The following is a 25,754-nucleotide window of genomic DNA, read 5'->3' as shown; positions in this document are numbered from 1 at the left end:
TATAAGTTTTTGTTGTTGTTGTTGTTATAAATCAGGGGTTAGTTATGTCTCAGAAGAGAGCTGTTAAATTACACATGTATGTTTTGATTTTCTTGTTAGTTTTTTCTTGGGGATAGGTATTAAAGTCAGTATATCCAAAGTAGACAAGTGAGTCCCTCTTGTCCAGGAAATCTCCTCCACATAGTCCATCAATTTGTGTTATTAATGCTTACTTTTTTTAAAAAAAATCAAGTTTGCCTTGGGTGGGTTAACCTTTAAAAAAAATCAGTGTCCTCTTAAGAATGATATGCAAATCAGATTTCTTTCCTTTAAAAATCTCCATGGGATGCTGATGCTGAAGGTCTTGCCAGTTTTCAAGGAGGTAGGGGAAAGAGAAAACAAAGTAGGTGTAACTTCTGTGCATGGGGCTTCTGGGGAGAGACTGATAGGGAAACTTTGGGTGGGGTGAAGCAAGCACTTGGCATCTGGGGGGATGATAGGAGAAAAGATGGATAAAAGTGGAATAAAAGTATACAAAGAGGTAAGGAAAGGTAGAACTACACAAGAAACTTTGAAGGCAGTGGCCCCTCTTAGAATAATGTCACATCTCAATAAGTATTTATTAAAAATTAATTGAATTTAATTAATAGATTACTTATTCAATATATTTTACTTTTTGTTTAGGGCCTTGATAATGGTGGTTATAGTTACAGACTCAAATCTAGCTGATCTGTGTCAGTAACCATAATATTTAATTGAGGTTTAAAAAAATGATTCTGAATTGTAGGGGAAAAAGATACTACATCTAATATAATATACTTGAGGAAGTATACATTCACTTAATAAATATTTTTATAAATAATTAAACATAAGTAAATAAGTAAAATAGTAAACATTCACTTAATAAATATTTTTAAAACACCTGTAGTATTTTGGGTACTCTCTGGGAATGGAATAGTGGGATAGTGGTTACGGTGTATATTTGTATTTGATGCAATGCTGTGTAGTTTTTAGGTATAGTTGTGATGATTATAGCAACTTTTTTGAAGTTTTATAACTTTATTTGACAATCAACAATTAGTTCTTATCCACATTGACTATAGATTTTTGAACATGGTAACAGGAACATAGGTTACTTAAGTATAGGGGTTACTTGGTGAATCTTCATACTCATCATGTTTTCCTGAGGCACGTGAATTACAATATAGACATTCCTTATTCCTTTAACTCAAACAGCTTTGATGAACATAGTGTCAGTGTGCACATCTGGAATCCCATCTCCTTTACGGCAAATTTCCAGATCTTGAAGCCCACTTTGTGGATGTGCTTGTGAATGTTGATGGTGCATTCTTGGGTCTCTGCCTCATTGACGGCAGAACAGTCCTTCATCTTCTTGCCACCCTTATTTGTGGGAGCCATTCTGTTGGGCTCAAGTTGGAAAGGACCAATTATAATAATTTGGAAAATGCTTATAAAATAAAATTCAATATTTATATTCTCTGTAGCAGTATGAGGATTAGAAGGATATTTTCTGTTCTTAAATATTTGGAAACATGGTAAAATACAAATCTGATTTGTTATTGTGAATGAAATTATTGATAGTCCTTTTTCTTGGGTGCTTTGTACAATTCATAAAGCTGAAACGAAAATCGAAGTTTTTTGAAAAATATGAACATATATCAACTAGAAAGAGGAAATAGTATGTAATCAATGAGGAAAATAGCAAAAGCTATATTCAAAAGACAATAGATTAAATTACCTTGCTTGGATGAAAAATTAAGGTTTAGAAACAATGAGAATGGAGAGACTAGTTTTGATAAGATGAGCTGGAATAACTAGGAAATTATGTAAATAGGCAGAAAAAATTTTCCAGTTTATTTAAGCAAACTGAAGGTTATGTGGGGGGAGCATTAAACTAATTCATTGTGTTATCTGCCTTTTTCATATATAAATGAGTTTGTGATTATTTAGCAGGTCCCATCTGGAAGGGTTTTACTTGTTTTGGCATTGCAGTAGTAGTTAATAATTTAATAAAACTTTGTATATGCAGAATTTCTTGTTTTTTAATTTTTAAAATGTTTCCTTTGATTTTTCACTCTTGCCTTTTCTTGTCCTTAGAATTAACCTAGGTAGCAAATGCTTAACTATTTTGTCCTAATGAAATAAGAAATAAAAAAAGAATCTCAGGGGTTGGGATTGTGGCTCAGTGGTAGAGCACTTGCCTTGGATGTGTGAGGCACTGAATTCGATTCTCAGCACCGCATATAAATAAATGAATAAAATAAAGGTCCATCAACAACTAAAAAAATTCAAAAAGAAAAAAAGAATTTCAGAGGTAGAAAGGGAGTAAAATAAACCAGTCTTCATTAGTTACTGAATGAGTAAGAGCTTCTTGTAGTGACTTTCCAGGTTAGTTCTCTTATACCTGTTCTGTTTTCAAAGAAAATAAATGTCATTTAAAGTGAAATACTAGCTAAGTAGGTGTCTGAAATTTAAGACTCCTGTGAACATTTTATCTTATGAATATCTTGTCTATATCTATCTTATGAATATCTATATCTATCTTATCTATATCTGTCTTATGGATATCTATGTCTTATGAATATCTTATTTATAGCATGTGAAACAATTTTGAAACTATCATTGATTAATGATGTGTTATTGTAACTTTAGCTTGAGTTAAGTTATTTCAGGGTTTTATATTACTGTTATTATTTAGAGAACTGTTGGATCAAATGCAACAGTTTTTTTTTGATCCCCAATTTCCAAAAATGAATTTAAATTTACCTCCTAATTGGGTAGAAATTTTTGCTCTGATGATAATATTAAAAAGTCTAGGTTTCACGTGTGATTGGGACTGCTTTCCCCAAATGCTCTATTTTTTTCTTATATTTACGGCTAAAGAACAAAACCTTGTTCTCTTTTATTCATTATTTACTATATTCAATTGTGAATGAAATCAAATTATTAAAATTTGTAAACCAGGGAGATCTAATGGAAAGCAATTTTTATATCTGTTTCTCACAAATGTTTGTTTATCGGTGTAATAGCTGTTTATTTCCAAAGCTAAGGTAATAATTTTCCAGAAAAGCTTATAAATATCTATGCTTTCGTGGTGGTATTATTTCCATTTTCTTTCCCCTTTTCCTGCACAGCAACACATAAAACTATTATATGGCATAGTGATTTTATTCTTTACTTTAAATAACATGAAGTTAGAATCTAGGAAAAAAGGAACATATTTTAATTTATTTGTTATAATGAAAGTGCTATACCAAAGTAATTTCTAAAACCACTATCTATCAAGGACTTAACAATTTAAAATTCACAGACACTTAAAAGCACATAAACTCAGAGGCAATGTAATTTGTGATCTAATAATTTCACTTAAATGAAATTATCCTATAAAGTAATGAGTTGTGGCAAGAAGTTTATGTTCAAGGTTATTTACTTATAGCATTTAAAAATATTAGCAAAATATATGGAAGTTATAAATGATCAGCAATAAATAAAGTTAGATCAGTAATGTTTAGCCATAAAGTAAAATATCATACAGCCATTAAAATTTGTTTTTAAAGGCTAATGAAGTGGATTTAAAAAGTTAGGTAAAAACTAAAAAAAGTAGTTTTGTGGGTTTTTTTTTTTTTTTTACTACTTTTTAAAAATAAATTGGTTGTTAACTGGTTAAAACTGCTGTTTGGTAGAGCACATATTTTATGCAGTCACCTAAGAGTAATGAGTTGGCATTTAACAGTCTCCTCAGGAGAACAGATTATTACATCCATCTTAATGTTGGTCTAAGGAGTATCTGAAAAGTTTAGCACTTGTGTGTAAAGGAATTGTTGCATGGGAGCCATCTTAATAAAATAAGGCATCTTATTTTATTAAGTAACATCTTAATAAAATAAGTGGGAACATTTAATCCTTATTTAGGCTCATTTTCTAAGAAAATAGAGAATTTACAGAGTATCTTTAAACAGTGAATACACATTATAAGAAATGTGGTGGAATTTTGGAAACTCATGATATTAGTAATATAGAAAATAAAATGAGCTTGGGATAGTGATGAAAATGGTTGTAATTATGAACAAGTAAGCATATATTACACAAAAGAATTTCTTTGCCCTAAGATTTTTATTGTCCATAGGAAAGATTATTTACTTTCTTTTTAATTTTTTTATTTTTTAGTTGGACACAATATCTTTATTTATTTTTATGTGGTGCTGAGGATTGAACCCAGGGCCTCACATGTGCTAGGCAAGCACTCTGCTGCTGAGCCACAACCCTAGCCCCCAGTTATTTACTTCACACTAGCATTTTCTAAGGCTTGTTGTAAGGGTTTTTCTTGTTGTTAGGGAGTCAAACAGGATTGATTGCTCAAATAGACTAAAGAAATTCTGGGTTAAGCCAGGTTAATCAGCTACCTTATCAAATGACTGCTGAGCTTTGTTATTCTCTTACCCCTATTCCCTGCCACATAGTAAATATTCCAAAGAGGTGTAAAGTATATATACCTAATTTATTTGTCCTTGGAATCCTTTCTTTTCATTTGTAGGAACTAAGTATAACTTCTGAAACACGGGCTGGGAAATTCTGTTTCAGATAACATTTTTCCAATAATAGAGGTATATGAATAATGACAGGATTGTTGACTATATTCTCCTAGTTTAAAAAATAAGGTTAAATGATAATTGACAGTTGGAGAAGATTTTATTATTAAAGTGTTTACAAATATGGTAAATTTTGCTTTGTGTATTTTCCTTTGAATTTATTATGTGCATGTATTAACAGTTATAATCTCTTCCCTACATTTATTATTTGAAATTCTTCTGTTTGCTGAGACTCATTCATGGTGGATTTTTCCTTGTGTGTTTTTAGAATAGGGGCTGAAATTATAGAAAACTTGTGTTGAGTGGACCTAGAATGATTTTGCATTTGCTTTCCCAGGGATATCAATAGCCTGAGAACACTTTTATTCTTAATTTCTCAGATGGAGCTTCCTGGGGCCCGAAGATGGCCTAAATTCAACCCAGCCCAGGGTCTGATTGAAACAAACTATTATCTTCCTGTGCTAGTGGTTATTTATTTGTTTTTTGTTTTTGTTTGTTTGGTATTGGGGATTGAACCCAGAGGTGCTTAACCACTGAGCCACATACATCCTCAGCCCTTTTTTGTATTTTATTTAGAGACAGGGTCTTACTGAGTTGCTTAGGGCTGCACTAAGTTGCTGAGCCTGGCTGGCCTTGAGTTTGTGATCCTCCTGCCTCAGCCTCCTGAGTTTCTGGGTTTATAGGAATGAATCATCATGCCCAGCTAAAATTAGAAATTAATGCATTATTTTTATAATAAACAAAATGCTGATGATAATCATTCTTACAAAAATGTATGCTCTTTACTTATAAAGGTTAAATATATAATGCTAGTATGAATATCAGAGAGATATTACTGCTCTTTTTTTGTGTGTGTGGTGCTTGGAGCTACTACTCTTTTAATAGTTTTGTTGTTCTTATTTGTACACCAACCACTTATCTTTACTTGGCTTATTATAGTACCATACCACTCTGATTTTTCTTTTAGATGTACTTTCTGTAATGGAAGATGATTGAAGACAAGGGACCTCGGGTTGCTGACTACTTTGTTGTAGCAGGACTAACTGATGTTTCAAAACCTCTTGAAGAAGAAATTCACTTCAATGATGCCTGTCATAAAGTAGCTAAACCAAAAGAACCTATCACAGATGTTTCAGTTATTATTAAATCTCTTGGGGAAGAAGTACCACGGGATTATGTGTGCATTGACGTTACTCCAACCGGACTGTCAGCGGATCTCAATAATGGGAGTCTTGTGGGTCCCCAGATTTACCTTTGTTATAGAAGAGGAAGAGATAAACCTCCACTTACAGACCTGGGGTAAGTAGTTTTTAAAAATGAATTATAGTTATTGATCCAAATAATATACTTGTAGGTTTTAAAGTTAATGATTCATTTAGTTCATTAATAGAGATATGGTAGCTCTGTACTCCCCTCCATCCCTCTCTGCCTGTCTCTAAAATTTTTAGATGGACATAATACCTTAAGCATATTATAATGATTTTAGATGGATGCTTAACTATGTGTCAAACAAGAATCTTGAGGTAGATTAGAGCCTTACTTAGGGTACTGTATTGAACTTTTTTTTTTTTTGTATGTAACAACTTACATACAATTACATAGCATAAAATTCACCCATTTGAAGTATACCCTTCAGTGGGTTTTTAATATATTCACAGAGTTACACAACCACTACCACAATATATTTTAGACATTTCTATCATGCCCAAAAGAAATCCTGTACTTGTAGTAGTTGCTACCCAGTTCACCTAACCACTCAGCCCTAGGAAATCACATTTTACATTCGGTTTTTATGGATTTTTCTATTTGGAATGTTTCATGCAAATGGAAAAATACAATATGTAGTCTTTAATGACTGGTTTCTTTCACTTAGCATGATGGTTTCAATGTTCATCCATGTTGTAGTATGTGTCTACACATTATTCTTTCATATGGCTGGATAGTATTCTATCATATGGCTCATACGTTATTTATACATTCATCCGTTGATGGATATTTGGGATATTTGCACTTTTTGGCTATATGAATAATGCTGCTGAATAATCATGTATAAGCTTTTATGTAGACACATGTTTTCATTTTTGTGAAAAAAACCTAGGAGTAGAATTGCTAGGGTCTTGTGGTAATACTGAATTTAACTTTTTGAGGAACTGCCAGAATGTTCCAAAGCATCTCCACCATTATGCATTCCCACAAGTGGTGTATGAGGGTTTCAGTTTCTCTATATCCCTGCTAATATTTCATATCCTAGATAATATTTCATATTTGCCTTTAAATTATAGCTGCCCTAATGGGTGTGAGATGATAAATCATTGCAGTCTTGATTTGCATTCATCTGATGGCTAATGATGTTGAGTATCTTCTCATGTGCTTACTCCGCAGATTTGTGTGTCTTTGGAGAAATATCTGTTCAAATTCTTTGCCCATTTTTTTTTTTTGAGAGAGAATTTTTTAGTATTTATTTTTCAGTTTTCGGCGGACACAACATCTTTATTTTATGTGGTGCTGAGGATCGAACCCATAGCGCCCCGCGCATGCCAGGCGAGCGCGTTACCGCTTGAGCCACATCCCCAGCCCCTCTTTGCCCATTTTTTAATTGGGATGTCTTTTTTTGTTGAGCTGTACTAGTTCTTTATGTATTTTAGATACAATCCCTTATTAGTTATATGGTTTGTTAATATTTTCTTCTATTCTGTGGCTTATCTTTTCACTTCTTTTATAATATCCTTTGAAGTTAAAATGTTTGATTTTATACTTAAGTGGTATAAAAAATGTTTGATTTTATACTTAAGTGGTATATAAAAAAGACTCAGAGAAGTTTAAGTATTGACTAAAATAAAACAGCTAATAAGAGCTGGCAGGAACTTGAATTCATTTATATCTTCTCTGTTATTAGGTTCCTCTTTTTCTTTTGGTTAAAAAAAAAAAGAAAAAGAAGATCAAAAAGAAGAAAACCAAGCACTTAAGCTAACATTAAGGTTAACACAGTTGTGACTGAACATCAAATATAACTCTGAATTTTCAGTAAAATATTGTTGAGAGCCAGGATAAAAAGGGAAATTATAATTATTTAGGAAGGCATAATTTTATTAGAAAAAATAATGTGACCAATTCTTGGCATTAAATTTGTTTATATAATAGCATTTCCAGGAATTTTGATTGATTTTGAAGATGTTGCCTGTTATAACCATTTTTATATCAAAATCAGAGACATATTTAAAGTAGTAGAGCTTTAAACTTTTTTTTTAACCAATGTAAAGGACTTCGTTCTGAAGTTAGTGAATTCTGTGAGGAAATAACCTAATCTGTAAGTATGAAGTTTTCTTGGTGTTCCCAAGTGCTTTAAGAATTTGGAAGACTTAAAAAAATAATGCTTGGCCTGTTCTTTATTAAAAGCATATGATTTTACCACACAGAGTAAAGAAGAAAAAAGTTGTCTTTTACCCTGCCTTTTTTTCCTTCTTTTCTGGGTGCTAGGGATTGACTCCAGGGACTTGGGCTTGCCAGGCAAGTGCTCTACCCCTACTATCTTCAGCCCTTTCACACAGACTCTTATTAAAGATATATTTGAAGTTATTTTTCTTTTTCTTGGAAAAATTAAACTCTTAGAGAAATTAAAAATATATCACTCTTAAAGATGAGGGATATATTGGAGATAAAAATGTGCAAGAAGGTTCTATACTGTCTGGGCATGTAACCTTTTGTAAAATTTTAACTTTGGGCAAAATGTACATGTTTTTCTAAAGAAGATGCTTGGTTTTAATAAACAATCTAATTGTCTAATATATCTAATACAGTGTGCCACACTTCTACATTTTAGAATTAATTTATAATGCCTGAGAATATAACTTTTCAAATTTAAGGGTGCTTTGTGTATTTATTTATTTTTTAGGGTTTTATATGACTGGAAAGAAAGATTGAAACAGGGTTGTGAAATTATTCAAAGTACTCCTTATGGGCATCCTGCAAATATTAGTGGCAGTACCTCATCACAAAGGATTTATGTCACTTATCGAAGAGCCTCTGAAAATGTGACTCAGAATACATTGGCTGTCACAGACATATGTATTATTATACCCAGTAAAGGAGAAAGTCCACCACACACATTCTGCAAAGTCGACAAGAATCTCAATAATAGTATGGTAAGTGATTCTTTTGCACTGGTAAAGTTAGCCACTGGAGGAAAAAAAGCATAATTCTAAATGAATCTTTTCTTGAAAAAAACATAGTGTAATCACAGACTTGAAAAATATGTTTTTGAAGATGTTGGCTATTTCATTTTGAGAAAGTATTTTAGTTGTATTTTCAAAAGAAGCTATGCAAAACCCTTTTTTAAAAAAATATTTAAAAACCTAGCCAGCTGTGGTAGCACATGCCTATAATCCCAACAGCTCAGGAGGCTGAGGCAGGAGGATCATGAGTTCAAAGCCAGCCTCAACAACTTAGCAAGGCCCTAAGAAACTCAGTGAGACCCTGTCTCTAAAAAAAAAAAAAAAAATACAAAAAAAGGCTGGGGATGAACCTCAGTGTTTTAAGTGCCTCTAAGTTCAATCCTCAGTACCAACTCCCCCCTCCCCCAAAAGCCATAACTATTCCTTTTTAACTGCAAAAGCAATATGCTGTCTCTAACTACCCCCACCCCCAACTTGTGTGCTGGGTTCCATACCATACACAGCTTTGAGGTCATGGCTTCAGCAACTCTCCCTAATTTTTTTTTGAATCATCAGATTTTCCCTATCAAAATTTATTTCCTACAGAATCCAAAGTAGTATACTGCAAGATATCTTTACAAAATTTTTTGGTCCCATATTTTCCTCCTTCTGTTGCTCCTTCCGTTGTTCTTTTTTTTTTTTTTTTTTTTTAATTTATTTTAGTTCTCGGAGGACACAACATCTTTGTTTGTATGTGGTGCTGAGGATCGAACCTGGGCCACACGCATGCCAGGCGAGCGCTCTACCGCTTGAGCCACATCCCCAGCCCCCCTTCCGTTGTTCTTAATGATAAAACTTTTCAAAAGAGTTGAGTACATTTTGTCCCATTCCTCACTTTGACTCTGTTTATTTTGTCTCTATCATTCCATCAAGATTTCTTGTTGAGTCCAATTATCAGTTTCCTGTCTCAATTTTTTAGAAAGTTTTGATATAGGTGATCTTTTTTTTTTTTTTTTTTCAGGAAACCATGGCAGGAAGACAGGATGTATTCTCTCTCATGTACTAGCTCATTTTTCTTTTTTTTCTAATATTTATTTTTAATTAAAGGTGGACACAATATCTTTGTTTTATTTTTATGTGGTGCTGAAGATCAAACCTGGTGCCTCACGCATGCGAGGCAAGCATTCTCCCTCTGAGCCACAATCCCAGCCCTACCTTGTTTTTTGTACTATATCACCCATCATTACTTTTCTGCCTTTGCAGATGCCTTTCTGTCTCCCAAACTCCTGTGTATTGGAGTGCCCCTGGGTTCAATCCTCACTCCATTTATCTTCACCATCTAAACTCATTCCCTTGATGATCTGATTATTTAAATACAGGCTATGTGTGGATGCCATCTATGTGTATGTGTCTAACCTGGATTTCTCTCATTTATTATTTCTTTTTAGGTATCTTATTTAATAGAATATCTCAAATTTCACATTATCAATATTGGACTCCTACTGTGTCTTTCCAAATCTGCTGAACTCCATAGCCTTCAAATAGAAATTCTACTTTTCTAGTTACTCAGACTAATAATCAGACTAATTATCCTTAGAATAATCCTAACCTTTCTTAGAATTCTACTACTCATTCTGTTCTTCTGTAAACTCTATTGACTAATTTTAAAACGTATCTTGAACTTTACCACTTCTCACCCACTTCATTGCCACAAGCCTAGTCCAGGCCCTAATAAACAACCCTTTAAAAATATAAAAATCACTCTTACGTCACTACACTTTATATACATGTATTAAAATATCACATTATACCTTATAAATATGTACAATTATTATATGTTATTTTTAAAAGACCTCACTCTTAGCTCAGGTGTGTAAAAAGAGGCCTAGCCAGATGTGGTGGTGCATACTTGCAATCCCAGTGACTCAGGAGGCTGAGGCAGGTGGATTGCAAAATCAAAGCCAGCCTCAGACACTTAGCTGAAACCCTCTCTCAAAATAAATAAATAAATAAATAAGCAGTGGGGCTATAGCTCAGTGGCAGTGGGCTTGCATAGCATGTGTGAGGTGCTGGGTTTCATCCTCAGCACCACATAAAAAATAAACAAATAAAGGCTGGCTGTCCATCTACAACTATAAAATAAATAAATAAATAAAAAGGGGTAGGGATTGGTTCAATCACTGGTACCAAAAAAGAAAAGGTCCAATTTGGAATGGATTCAGAAAATGATGAGAAATAAGAAAATGGATATAGCAAATTACAACTCTTTGAATTTTGGCATAAAAGATTTCAGAAAAATTCTTGTAATATCTGGAAGGGGTATGGAGTCAAATGGAAGGTATGCAGATGAATAGATACTTCTTAATTTATCATTTCTGCCCAAGGCTTGGACTTAGAATAACTATCTGAATTGTTATGGCTTAGTTTTGTATCAAAAGGTCAACTTTTTCTCACATTATTGGAATAACAACAATAACAACAGTTTAATTTTACTTCCAAAAGAAAACTGGGCAGTGATGCCAATAAAACACAGAATAACAAACTGAAAATACCTAGCAGAGAAAAATCTGTTACTACATTTTAGATAATATATACTATAGTATCTGGAGAGGCCATATTTTGTCTAGTTACTGTCTTTTAAAATTAAATATTATTTCTCTCTTTCTCTCTCTTAACTCAGTGGGGATCTGCAGTGTACTTATGTTATAAGAAATCGGTGGCAAAGACTAACACTATATCTTACAAAGCTGGTAAGTACATTTTTCAGGACATATTTTATATATATGTGCATTGTGGAGTAAGCTAAGGTTAAAAAAAGAAACAAAGCCTGTTTATGATATGTTAGTATCAGTACTGGGACTCTAACCCGTATCTTGTTGATTCTTAGTTTTGTCTTATCCATATGTTTTTAGATGCTGTCTGGAAGATTAATATGAAAAAATGTTTTTTTTAAGCCTCACATTTAAATAATAAGCAGGTGTCAGTTCTCTGGTAACTCTTCTCTTTAACTTCATACTTTGTAGGAAGTAGGGAAAAGCTAATGTAAAGAGTCAAAAAATATATGGAAAAAATGTTCAATATTTCTAGCAATTAGGGAAATAAAAATTAAAACTACATTGATGGGCTGGGTCTGTATCTCAGTGGCAGAGCGCTTGCTTAGCATGTATAGGCACTAGGTTTGAGCCTTAGCACTACATAAAAATAAACAAATAAAATAAAGGCATTCTGTCCATTTACAACTACAAATTTTTTTTTAAGTTACATTGAGATTTCATCTCACTCCAGTCAAAATGGCAATTACCAAGAATACAAATAACTGTGTTGGTGAGGATGTGGGGAAAAAGGTATACTCATACATTATTGGTAGGACTGCAAATTAGTGTGACCACTTTGGAAAGCAGTATGGAGATTCCTCAAAAAACTAGAAATGGAACTGTCTTATTACCCAGCTATCGTATGCCTTGGTATATATCCAAAAGATTTAAAATCAGCATAGGGGCTGGGATTGTGGCTCAGTGGTAAAGCGCTCACCTAGCACGGGCAGGACCCGGGTTCGATCCTCACCACCACGTAAAAATAAAGGCATTGTGTTGTGTCCATGTTGTGTCCATGTCCACCTAAAAAATAAATATTAAAAAAAATAAATTCAGCTTAGTACAGTGATGCAGATACATCAATGTTTATAGCAGCGCAATTCATAATAGCCAAGCTGTGGAACCAAACTAAATAACTTTCAACAGATGAATAGATAAAGAAAATGTGATTATGTCTGTGTGTGTGTGTGTGTGTGTGTGTGTGTGTGTGTGTGTATGTATGTATGGAGAGAAAGAGGGAGGGAGAGTATAGCATTTGCTGGGAAATGGAACTGGAGATTATCATTCCAGGTGAAATAAGCCAGTCCCCAAAAGTCAAAGGTTGAATGTTTTCTGATACACAGAAGCTAATCTATAATAAGGGGGTGGGGGATGAAAAATAGAATAGAAGAGCAGTGTAGACAAAGAGTATTAAAGGGAAGGGATAGGACTAGAATTGTGGCTCAGTGGTAGAATGCTTGTCTGGGTTCAATTCTCAGCACCACATGTAAATAAAAAAAACATCTAAAAAACCACATTTTAAAAAAAGGGGAGGAGGGAGAAGAGATAAGAACAGTGGGATGAATCTGACCTAATTTTCCTGTGTACATGTATGAATATACTGCAGTGAATCACCATCATGTACAATCCACACAACACTAATGTAAGAAAAAACTATAAGTAAATAGCAAAAATATCAATAGGATAGAGGAAAGGGAACAGTGAGAGGGAAGAGGGGAGGGAAATGGGAAGTACTGGGAACTGAATCAAAACAACTTAATGTTCCATGCTTTTATAATCTTGTCAAAATGAATCCTAATCTTATATATAACTAAAATAAATCAATAAATAGAAAAAAATAAAATACTAAAATGTAAAAATAAGAAAATAGGGGAAAGCTATATATTTTTCTTTATCTTTTAAAATATTTACAATAAATTTAGTCAAATTCAGTAGTTTATATGTAATTATATTTCACAAAAATGAAAAATATTGTAAACTAATTTGTAGGTTTATGATACACTGTTGAAGTATTTAATTTCTTTTTTTTCTTAGTTGTAGATGGACACAATACCTTTATTTTGTTTTATTTATTTTTATTTTTATGTGGTGCCTCACATGTGTTAGGCAAGCGCTCTATGCCTGAGCTACAGTCCCAGCCTGAAATGTTCAATTTCCAGAGACCTCAAAATACCAAACATACAGATCTTAATTATAAGATTGCAGATTCAGCCTTTTAAAATTAGAGTCCTGCACTCTTAATTTTCTATTCTCCCTAGTGGTAGAACCAACTACTCTTATTCCCAGTTTATCATTTTGTTTTGTGGCCACATCTAGTGATGATTTCCTTTTGTCTTTAAGAGCTTCAGAAATGGCAACCTGTTTTCTGTTTCTAGTCCCACAAAATATAATATAAGGCCCTGCTCCTAGAATTTGTTCAATAGAAGATGCATGGGCCATTTTTAAGACTAGTCTACCTAATGCAAAATCATAGGCTACTTAAAGCTCAAACTTTTTATAATAGCTGGGATTATTTAGAAGCTGAGTTTGAGTTAACATTATTTTGATGATGTCATAAATAGATAACTGCTATTTTTTTGAGAATTTTTTTGCATTTGTGCTAGAAAGTACATATACTTCTATGAGATGTATATTTTAATGTATAAAAAGTCCCACGAGGGAAAGTTATTGAGAACTGGTGGAGTGAATATATGCAAATAACCATATTGAAAATTTCAAAAAATATGCTTTATGGTTTGTGGCCATAAACTGAATTTTTTGGAGTGTATATGTGTGTTTCTACAGGATTGTCCTTTTTGTTAGCCTTAACCTAACCTTCTGGGTTTCTGTTCTCATGAATAAAAGGCTCAGGGGTCACTCCAGTTAAACTGGGCTAATTGGGCTACACGAAATAACCATACAAGAGACACAAATACCTTTTTCTTTGGGGTCCCTGCGACGGCTCCTCTGACCTTAAGGGTCCGAGGGGAGAGAGAAAGAGAGAGCTGAGCGAGAGCATGTGCTGACCCCTTTTATTGAGGAGAAGCTATTCAAATGAGGCAAGGGGTCAGGTTTTGGGGGGGGGCTGAGTCTATCTTCATGATGTCACTGTCAGCAGGTTGACTGACACCTGGGTAGGCCACACCCAAGAGCATAGTAAGAGAAGGGGACACACACAAGACACTTCTATGGAAGATTCTATCCTAAACAGGGCAAGAGGTTATATTACAAAGGAACAGGTGAGTGTAGCCTCACCCATGGAGCTGTAGCAAGACACACCCATGCACGAGACACTGACCATCAAACCCAAGAAGGGTGGGGAAAGCTCTCCCACATTTCTGCGACTGAGCGCCTCAGCACCCAGCCCGGGAGTGTGACTTAGTCACATGTAATGTTGGTCTCCCACACTAACCTTTGTAGATAAAGCTTGATAAATATTAAGCATTTAGTCAATTTTAATAGTTTTAATGTTCGAGAATTAAAATCTACATGAATCCTGCTGAAGCATTCAGTTATTTGATGAACATATGTACAATGTGAAATAATAAAACAAATTTATTATCGTTCAGATTATGAGCACCTAAATTCAAGAGATGATGACCTAATATTTATCATTATTTTCATAGGTCTAATTTGTAGATACCCTCAAGAAGATTACGAATCATTTTCACTACCAGAATCTGTTCCCCTTTTTTGTTTACCAATGGGTGCAACTATTGAATGTTGGCCATCAAATAGCAAATACCCTCTCCCTGTGTTTTCTACATTTGTGTTAACTGGAGCCTCAGCTGAAAAGGTACTTTGTATTTTAATAAAAGTGTTTGCAGATTTCTTGTACATTTTCAAATCTTAAATTTTATATATTGCAAGGAACAACAGAAAAAGGAATGGGTTAAATAGAATCCATTATACATATACTTATTCCAATTGGTTTAAACAACTGTATCCAGAGAAATAAGAATTAATTTTTACTCTGTCATTTTTCCAAATGCTTTTTTCATGAATATCAAATGATGATCCTTCATTGGTTCATTTTCTGTGATAAAGAAGCTTTGAAAATAATGCAAAAGACATTATTGAGTATATAACATGATTTACAATCATAGCTTTTCCCCTATCCCATGCCAGGGATCAAACTCAGGGCCTTGTGCATATGAAGCAAGCACTCCACCACTGATATACATCCCTTGCCCTAGAATCATAGACTCATAGTTGGAAGGGAGACCTTGAAGTCCAGAGAAATTCTGTGAATTTCTCAAATTTGGAATTTATATTTTCTTATCTAAAATTTTCTATTAAATAATTGCAACCATTTTCTTGCAGAGAATATTGTTATAATAACTTTCACTCTTTTTAAAAATTTTTTAAGTTTTAGTTATAGATGACATATATACTTTATTTTATTTATTTTTTTAATGTGGTGCTGAGGATCGAACCCAGTGCTTCACCTGCATGAGGCAAGTGCTCTGCCACGGAGCCACAACCCCAGCCCATAATTTTCACTCTTTATTTTAAAAGTATAATTTAATTAAAACACCTTTTTTTCAATAAAAGAATATGTAAGAATACTACTATATAGTTCTCAAGTACACTAAGAAAGCAAGGGTGTTATCTTTTCATCACTGTGTACCTAGTCCCTGACACCTGGCCTGGCTTATGGCAAACACCTGCTAAATATTTAACAGATGATGTGATTTGAATAAATGATACAAAATATATGTATTAAATATGTTACTTGTTTTGCAGGTTTATGGTGCTGCTATTCAGTTTTATGAACCATACTCCGAGGAGAATCTCACAGAAAAACAGAGACTTCTTTTGGGTTTAGCACCCCTGGCAGATGGGAAATCAGATAGTTCTAAAACAATTCACACTAACAAATGCATCTGTCTTCTTTCTCACTGGCCTTTTTTTGATGCATTCAGGAAGTTTCTGACTTTTCTATATCGTTATTCAATCTCTGGACCTCATGTCCTTCCAATTGAGAAGTAAGTTAGAAGTTTCTTGGTTCAAAATTTGGCAGACCTTTCTATTATGTGGTATTTTTGTACTAATTATTGAGTAATTTTTATTTCTTGAGAGTTATTTGGGGAAAATGATCATTTTATTTCTCTCAGGTAATATTTAATTGTCATACTTTTAAAGGGCTTTTTAAATAATTTTATTTAACAATGAAGTAAATGTTTTGAGATGAATTGTTTGAAATGAATATTTTGAGCCTCTTTAAAAAGGCTTTTATAGGGGCTGAGGATATAGCTTAGTTGGTAAAGTGCCTGCATTGCATGCAGAAGGCCCTGGGTTTGATACCCCGGCACCAAAACACCAACCAAACAAGAAAAAATGCTTTTTATAAAACTTAAAAGATCCTAATCTGGAGGAATTTTAGAATTTTTTGTTGAGGTGGTAGTGGTACTAGGGATTGAGCCCATGGCCTCATGCATGTTAGGTAAGCACTATAACACTGAGCTATGTCTCTAGCCAATATTAGAACTTTTAAATCTAAATTTGTTCTCAGATATAATTTAGGTTTATTATGAGCCTTTAAGAATATTCCTTACTCTAGGCATGGTAGTGCATGCTTGTAATCCCAGTAATTTGGGAGGCTGAGGCAGGAGGATTTCAAGTTCAGGGTCAATTTAACAAAACCCTTTCTGAAAAAAATTTTAAAAATACTAAAAAGGACTGGGAATGTAGTTTGGGATAAAGTACCCTCTCTAGTACCAAAACAAAAGTTTTGCGATATTATACAATTGGTCATTTGGAAAATACTATTTCGCTGAGTCAAGCATATCTTCATAATGTAGACACGTTTATCATCAATATAAAAAAGTGTTTGTTAATATTACCATCTATCTCATCAGAAGAAATTTTGATTATCAGGAAGCTGTCAGGTTCATGATGGTAAAATTCTTAGTTTTCACTTGCACGTTTGAATTTAATTATTAGCAGCAAGTACTATCAATTATTTTTCTTGTAGCCACAAGCTCACTTTGTTCATTTTTATAGAGAAAATATCTGCTGACTATGCAACACTGGGTAGTTTTTATTTGTCAGTCATCTTTCTGGCTTTCCATGGGTTGGAAATCAACTAAATCACTCAAACTTGCTATATAAACTTGGCTTTTCCAAACTCAATCACCGTACTTCTGTTTACAATGGAAGTGCTTTATGCATATGTTCCCTTTTACCATACAGAGTAATTTTTTATTGTGTATGGCAGAGTTGAGATTTAATAAGATTAATTTTACTGCTCAAAGATATTCTTTTTAAACATTTTTTAGTTGTAGATGGACACAATACCTTATTTTGTTTATTAATATGTGGTGCTGAGGATTGAACCCAGGACCTCACACATTCTAGACAAGTTCTCTACCACTGAGCCACAACCCCCAGCCCTTCAAAAATATTCTTAAGTGAAATTCATGGTTCTTTTTTATATTAGCATATAGTATTAAAGAATATAATAATTGCTACTGCAGTTTGGTTGGTGTCACTGCCTTGATTCTCAGGTGCCAGCAGTTTTATCCACAATGCTTTTGTATCATCAGTGCGTTGTTAATCCAGTGAAAAAGGAAAATGATGTCTTAGTATTATTGTAAAAATAGTTTTGATCTCATAGATTCTCCCTGAATGAATCTTGGAAATCTTTAAGGATTTGTGGATCACAATGTTCATTTCTGTTATTCTTACTACTTCAGTATTTGGAGAAGATTTATGTCCTGTGATGGTTGTTCCCACTGTCACTTTTTTTTTTTTTTTTACTTTAGGTTGTGAGTACTTTAATGGTAGAGACTGATAGCTTTATGTATTTGTTTACATTTCCTGTCATGTCTGGTGTTTTGTTTGTTTTTATAGTGCTGGGGATTGAATGCAGGGCTTTATGTTTGCTAGACCAGTGTTCTACCACTGAGCTACATCCCAGCCCCTGCTAGTATCTTGTATATATAGTAAAAAGTTAAGATATATCTGTAAAATTAATAAAATTTATTTCAGTTTTCTCTATCCATTTGAAATGATCTCACTTTTGAAAACAACCTAATTTTGAAATAGTATTTAAAGGAAAAATAAAAAAAAATCTTATTTCTAAAACAAAATTTTTTTATACTGTAATTGCAATTTTTCTCTGATAGTGTTCAAAGCAAAACCAATTGATCTAATTTTTTATCTGTTTTATTCTGGGAAAAAACTTACGAAGTCAGTAATAGTATTTTAAACTTGTTTGATAGAAAATTTAGTGTCCATCATTGAGAAGCATTGGAACTTTCGTTTTTCTGGAGCACCTTAAATGGTTGTATCACTTCTAAAACATGAAAAATTGACTAAAAAATATATTATAAATGTAAGAAATTGGTTCTTTATAATAGTCACATCATTGACACATAGAGGTAAAAGTTAAAATGTCTTTTGAGACATTGATAAATATTGTTGAATATGAACAGCTATTAATGTGAAAAGTTATTGGATTTAGGCAGAAGTAGTTTTAATGAGGAACATAATTTTTGAAGATTGTTCATTTCTTTTTATAAATTAGGGATTTTAGATTTGTAGGGACATAGGGATTTGACTCACCTTTGACTTGTTATGGCATATAGTTTTCACTTTGGAATCAATTGAGTTTTTTGTTTGTTTGTTTTTAAGGCATATTTCTCATTTTATGCATAAAGTTCCTTTTCCATCTCCTCAGAGGCCACGGATTTTAGTTCAGGTAAGATTTCCTTAATATGAGTGTCATGTGAATTTATTAGTGACTCTATCAAAATATAACATAAAAATGATTTTATTTACTTATTTTAAAATGTTTTTTACATATGACAGTGGAATCATAATGGATTCATATTACACATATAGAGCACAATTTTTCATATCTCTGGTTGTATATAAATTCGTGTCTTCATACATGTACTTTGGATAATGATGTCTATCACATTCCACAATCATTTCTAACCCTCTGTCCCCTCCCTTCCCCTCGCACCCCTCTCCCCTGAGTTGATCTATTTCTCCCATGTTCCCCCTGACTACCCCACTGTGAATCAGTCTCCTTATATCAGAAAACATTTGGCATTTTTTTTTTTTTTTGGATTGGCTAACTTCCCTTTGCATTATCTTCTCCAACTCCATCCATTTACCCGCAAATGCCATGATTTTATTCTCTTTTATTGCTGAGTAATATTCCATTGTGTATATATGCCACATTTTTAAAAAATTTATTCATCTACTGAAAGGCATCTAGGTTGGTTCCACAGTTTAGCTATTGTGAATCGTGCTGCTGTTGATGTGGCTGTTTTTAAGTCCTTTGGGTATAAAAATAATTTTAAGTGGAGAAAAAATTGAGATCTAAAGAAAACCAGATACTATTTCATGTTGAAGTTTGAATCCTTCATATTTTATTAACTCACTCCCAGGCATCTAATGTTTTTCCCTTACAGAAAGGATTAAAAAGTTTTAAAAAGTAGGTAGAAAGTAGACATTTTGAACACACTAGAAGGGATTTTCCCCTTAAAATTTGTTCTAAGCATTTGAGGGTTTGTGCCTTTGGCAATCATTTTGTAAGTTAGTGTTAGTATTAGAATGGATATATGGAAATGTTATACGTTTGCATATACTGTAGGAAGTGTAGGAAGGAATGCCCATATCTTTGGTGTGATGGGGAAGTTTTAAATGATTATGAATTATTTTCCCCATCTCTTTCCCAGTTGAATGTATCTTTTCTCTTTTGTTTATGCCTCTGTGTGTGTGTGTGTGTATGTGTGTGTGTGTGTGGTGCTGGGGATTGAACCCAGGGCCTTATACATTCGAGGCAAGCACTCTACCAACTGAGCTGTATCCCCAGCCCTATGCCTCTTTTTGTTTGTGCTCATGATAATGTAAGTTGTCTGATTATTTAATAATTTATGGTGTGATTTATATAAAGAAAATATTTTCAGGTATTATCACTATGTATGTTTTACTGTGTACCACAGCCCTTAATCTGGTATCATTTAATATTAGAAACCATTTGTCAAATAGATATTTATAAAATTGTAGAAATGTGCATAAATTTGAAAATGCAGATAAAATTACTTGCATTATTATATTGACACAGATGTCTAGGAAAATATCATTTTGATGACCCTTAAAATCAGTCTGAATATCTACATGTCATTTCTTGTCTTACTTGTAGGTATTTAGTGACAGAGTATATATAGCACACTCCATTTGAATACACACAGAAGATTTGTTTTATAGCGGAAGCTGGCAAAATTTTCCTGTTAAGGACCTTATACTAAACATTTTAGTCTGTGTAGGCTATTCAATTTCTGTTGAAACTGCTCAACTCTGCTTTTAGAGCACAAAATTAGCTAGATAATATGTAAAGAATAAGCTCAGCTTTATTCCAGGAAGAATTGTTTACAAACAGCCTATGAAATTGTTCTGTATAGCACTTTGCTGATCCACATTTTTATGGTATTAAGTGAATAATTTAGTCTTGTAATGCAAATTTATTAAAATTACATTAGGGAAAAGTTGAGTCAGAAGAAGAGAGTTAGGATTCAGAGTAAGAAGTTCTCGGAAGGGATCAGAGGTCAGGACTACTTTTTAGGATCTTAATGAGTGTTATTAACTATTTTTAGACTGGTAAACCTGGAAACTTCATGGACAACATCATTAATTTATATGTTTTTATCAGAAAATATTGTTTTGAAGCTCACCTTCCTATTTTAAATAAATTATTTTAAATCTTCCAGTTATCACCACATGATAATCTGATTCTCAGTCAGCCTGTTTCTTCTCCTCTTCCACTAAGGCAAGTAAACTTTCATTTCTGTTTATCATTCTCTAAATCTAGTGTGAGCTCAAGTAATATTCATATGTATTCTCTTTCTAGCTAAAGTTCAAAATGTTAATGGAAATACTTCTCATTTAACTGTTTCCTAACTAAGTTCCTTTTACTTAATATTTGAATTACAGTTTTTGATAAAGAAAAACTTTTACAATAGTATTTAGTGCTTTGTGTCTTTATTGTCATCGAACACTTACTGTTGTATTTATGCAGCTTATAAAACGATTTTTAGCTTCAGTTATCCTCTGAAGAACATTCAAATGCAATTTTAAAATTAACCCAAATAAAAATTGTTATAATTCTTAAATAGTAGATTGGAAAAATGTGTTTCAGCATTGTGAAAGTTCAGAGAAATTATAGTGTTTTCTCTGCAGTATCTTGAAGTTTAATTAGCTGGGTAATTTTATTGTAGGAAATAGTTAGAATATAATTAAGCTATTATGTAGCACATACCTAAGGGAGACTAGCTGCCATCTTTGATGTTAATTTTGTAAGAATTGCAGATTATTTCATCACCAGCACTTAGCCAGAGTGACCCTGTGTTTTTTAGAACTTTGAGCTGGAAATAAACTAGAAATATTGATGATTGTAAATCAAAGGACTTCATTTAGATAACAGCTTTATTGAGATAACATTCATATACCATACATTTGCCCAATTAAACAATTTAGTGATTATATTGATGAAGTTCTACAGCTATCACTATAATAAATTTTAGAGAACTTTCATCACTCTAAAAAGAAACTGTACACTTCAGCAGTTAACCTTCTTTACTCCTGCCATCATTACACACACACACACACACACACACACACACACACACACACACATATATATATATATATATATATATATATATATATATATATATACCCCCTATCTAGCCCTGGGCAAGCAGGCATCTACTTTCTTTTACAATAGATTTGCCTATTTTGAACATTTCATAAAAACAGAATTATATGTAGCCTTTTTGTTTATTTCTGGCTTCTTTCACTTTGCATGTTTCCAAGGTTCACCCATGATGCAGCATGTTTTATTACTTTATTCCCTTTTGTTGCCAACTAATACTCTTGTATGCATATACAATATTTTATCGGTTCATCAGTTGGGAGGTTTTCACATTTTTGGCTACTATGTATGATGCTTCTATAAATACATGCAAGTTTTTGTGAATATATATTTTTATTTCTCCAAGAAAATTTTATTAGTTTTGCTTTGTTATAAGAGAATTAACCCAATGAAACCAGTTGTTTCACATTATATAGGCACACTACTGTTTGACTTACTGAGTTATTTGCTTTTTTAAACCAGTATTTTGTTTGAATGTCTAAATTTATTGTTGTGATTATTAATTTGTTTTATATATGTGTGACTCATCACTTTGTAGCTCTTGATTTCCTTTTGCTGTTATCATTACAATAGTAGGATGATATATTCATAAATCCACATTTTAATATATTTACCTTAAGAGAGGTGGACCTATAAATCATAGCTTTTCTGATGATTGCAGTGATAAATGTGCCATGTTACAAAGACTTCCGCTAAAATATTTACTTTAAATCAAAACATCCCTTTTATTAACTGAATATATATTAATTGTAGATGGACACAATACTTTTATTTTGTTTGCTTGTTTCTTATGTGGTGCCAGGGATCGAACCTAGTGCCTCACACATGCAAGGCAAGTGCTCTGCCACTGAGCCATAACCTCGGCCCGTAATTGAATTCTTTATTTGGATACTATCTACTAAGCAGATAGTTTTACCTAAAATGAAGCAGATAACTTTTCATTTTTCATATTCAATAGAATGCAGAAAGAGTGAATGATTTTGAAACCTCTTAAAACTGCATTGTTCATACAATAATTAGGGCGGGGAGAATAGAAGTTCAGTGGATTAGACAAAGGAGAATGAAAGAAAGGGAGGGCAGATGGGGATAGGAAAGACAGTAAAATGAATAGGACATAACTTTCCTATGTTCATATATGAATATATGATTAGTGAAACTCCACATTTTGTTCAACTACAAGAATGGGATCCTATGTTATACTTCATGTATATATAGTATGTCAAAATATAATCTACTGTCATGTATATCTAAAAAGAATGAATTTTTTCAAAAAGAAAAAAACTGTATTGTTTTCCAAGTGTGTTTGTAAAGCTGGGTTTTCCCTCTGTAAGAGCAGCAATCACATTTAAAGTTAAAAGACATAATACAAATTATACCTTAATCTCAAATTTTCCTCCATTATTTCAGATAATAAGACATATGGATCATTTTTTTATTATACATTTTTGTTTGAATTGACAGTGGTGGCAAATTTTCAACACTACTTCAGAATCTAGGTCCTGAAAACGCTGTGTCACTACTGGTGTTTGCAGTAACTGAACATAAGATTCTCATCCATTCCTTACGACCTTCTGTGCTTACTAGTGTAACAGAAGCATTAGTGTCTGTGAGTATCAGTTTCTTATTGACAATCAACTTAGTTGAAACTTAATTTGTTAGTATAATTTAAAACTATTGTAATGCTTAGCTAAATTTCAGAGAGTAATGAATTTATGTATTTAGTTATAATTATTTAATTTGTTGTCAAGCATTAGACTTTAGGTAATAACATTTGAAAGATAGTTTTCTATGTGTGCTGATAAATTATGCTTCAGCGTCAAAAAGCTAAATATTCCTCTACCCTTTGTTTATCCAAGATGATTTTCCCTTTCCACTGGCCATGCCCATATGTTCCTCTCTGCCCACTGGCTTTAGCAGATGTCTTGAGTGCACCATGTCCATTCATAGTAGGGATTGATTCAAGATACTTTGATCTGTATGATCCTCCACCAGATGTCAGTTGTGTTGACCTAGATACCAACACCATTTCTCAGTAAGTACATTTTAGTGCTTCTACGCCTAGTAATTTACAAGTACAAAATATATGTATATAATTGTATATTTTATGATTGCTAAGTAGGATTCTTTTGGGATATATTTTTTCTTTGTATTTGGGGTAATTACCATCTTTGAATTGGCTGCAATAGATTTAGGGTATTAGGAAGGTTTTATTGGAAAGAAAATATACATTTAATCCTCAGGCTTTAAATATTTAAGGAACATTATAGTTTTATTCTTGCTTAGAAATTTAGCAGAAGGGCAATTGAGATTAGAAATTGAAAAAGTTTTATTTTCTTCAAATGAGAATGGGTAAAACCACAAAACGAATTAAAACAGTACTTCTTGATTAATAGTTCAGTTCATTTCTAATCTTATAAAATACAATCAGAATAATAATACAAAACAATGTAATAGTTTAGAGTTTTAAAATAATTTTTAGTTTATATGTAATTTCATTACCTCTACACTGTAGGAATATAAGGATTTTATAAACTTCCCTCTCTTTTTATTGGAATAATATTTAAGTTGTGACTGTTGGATTGTATTTGTATAGCTTTTTATTGTTTCTTTGTATGCCACATTTAATTGTACTTAAGGTATTCAAGGAAGAGAATATTGATATAACATTGCAACTACAAAATATGCTTAAAATAACTATGAGTTAGTCTTTCAGCTAAGCCCAAAAGCTGGTATAGATTTTGCACTTAAATGAGTAGATATGAATTAGGTTTTTTCTTATTTATTTATTTATTTATTTATTTTGTTAGCCCATTTCATTTTCTGGAATTGAACTCAGGGCCACGTGTGATTAGCGTGTGCTCTATTACCGAGCTGCACTCCCAGCCCCCTCCATTTTTAAAATAAGAACTTTTCATCTTAAAGTCTTTTGATTTATTTCCAAAATTTCCTTTCCAACCCCCCAGTACTATGGATAGAACCCAGGTGTGCTCTACCACTAAGCTACATTTCCAGTACTTTTTTCCTTTTTCATTTTGAGACAGGGCCTTACTAAGTTGCTAAGGCTGGCGTCAAACTTTTGATCCTTCTACCTCAGCCTCTCTGAGTTGCTGGAATTACAGGCTTGTGCTTTCATACCCAGCATAAGTTGCATATATAGCCTGTTATTCCATTTCATTCTCTGCACTTTATGAGGTAGTTTTTATTCCTCTGACCAGATGAGTAAATCAGAGTTTATATTTTTAAGCATGTAGTTTATTCAGTCAGAACTGTATTTTGAAACTTGGCTGATTCAAAACTTATATTTCTGCCACTATTTTTTTGGTAACGATATATGTAATAGTAATCTTATAAGTGGAAGTCACTGAATAGAAATATAGAAGGCTATCATATATAAAATCTCAAATATTAGAGAAAATACTCCTCCCCAGTCATGTTTTAGAGTAATAGTATCAAGGGCAGGAGAAGGGAGTTATATGAGTAAATAATAATAATTAGATATAATCAGGTGATATGAAGGTACTTCGCATTTGCTAGTAACTGAATAAAATGGCAAACCAAATATATTCCTTTCTCTTATATTGCTCATAATCCAGTCTAGTGAGATAGGCATGTATGCTGCGAATGCTAACATACAGTGGGAGTGCTGTTTTGCAGTTTCATCAAGATAACAATGTTAGGAGTGTTTCCTGCATTGAGTTCTTAGTGTCACAAGATTCCATACTCTGAAGGACATTATAAATGTAATAATAGCTTCACAGTAGGACATCTGCCA

At 32.9% G+C, this 25,754-nt stretch overlaps 1 protein-coding gene across 1 annotated transcript in view; it reads left to right on the top strand.

The window, feature by feature from the left end:
- Dennd4a (DENN domain containing 4A) overlaps positions 1-25,754 on the top strand; it is a 105,246-nt gene that overhangs the window by 27,655 nt on the left and 51,837 nt on the right. Inside the window, exons 2-10 of the mRNA XM_026384803.2 lie at positions 5,557-5,888; positions 8,482-8,731; positions 11,421-11,490; positions 14,940-15,109; positions 16,060-16,301; positions 18,952-19,018; positions 21,039-21,097; positions 23,444-23,588; positions 23,839-24,014. Of these exons, the coding sequence (XP_026240588.2) occupies positions 5,578-5,888; positions 8,482-8,731; positions 11,421-11,490; positions 14,940-15,109; positions 16,060-16,301; positions 18,952-19,018; positions 21,039-21,097; positions 23,444-23,588; positions 23,839-24,014 (1,490 nt within the window). The 5' untranslated portion in view covers positions 5,557-5,577. The remainder of the gene's footprint in view (positions 1-5,556; positions 5,889-8,481; positions 8,732-11,420; positions 11,491-14,939; positions 15,110-16,059; positions 16,302-18,951; positions 19,019-21,038; positions 21,098-23,443; positions 23,589-23,838; positions 24,015-25,754) is intronic.

Source organism: Urocitellus parryii, chromosome 6, assembly GCF_045843805.1.
Source record: "Urocitellus parryii isolate mUroPar1 chromosome 6, mUroPar1.hap1, whole genome shotgun sequence".
Taxonomy (NCBI): domain Eukaryota; kingdom Metazoa; phylum Chordata; class Mammalia; order Rodentia; family Sciuridae; genus Urocitellus; species Urocitellus parryii.
Note: the sequence above shows the minus strand (reverse complement) of the source record. Positions and strands in the feature narration are given on the sequence as shown.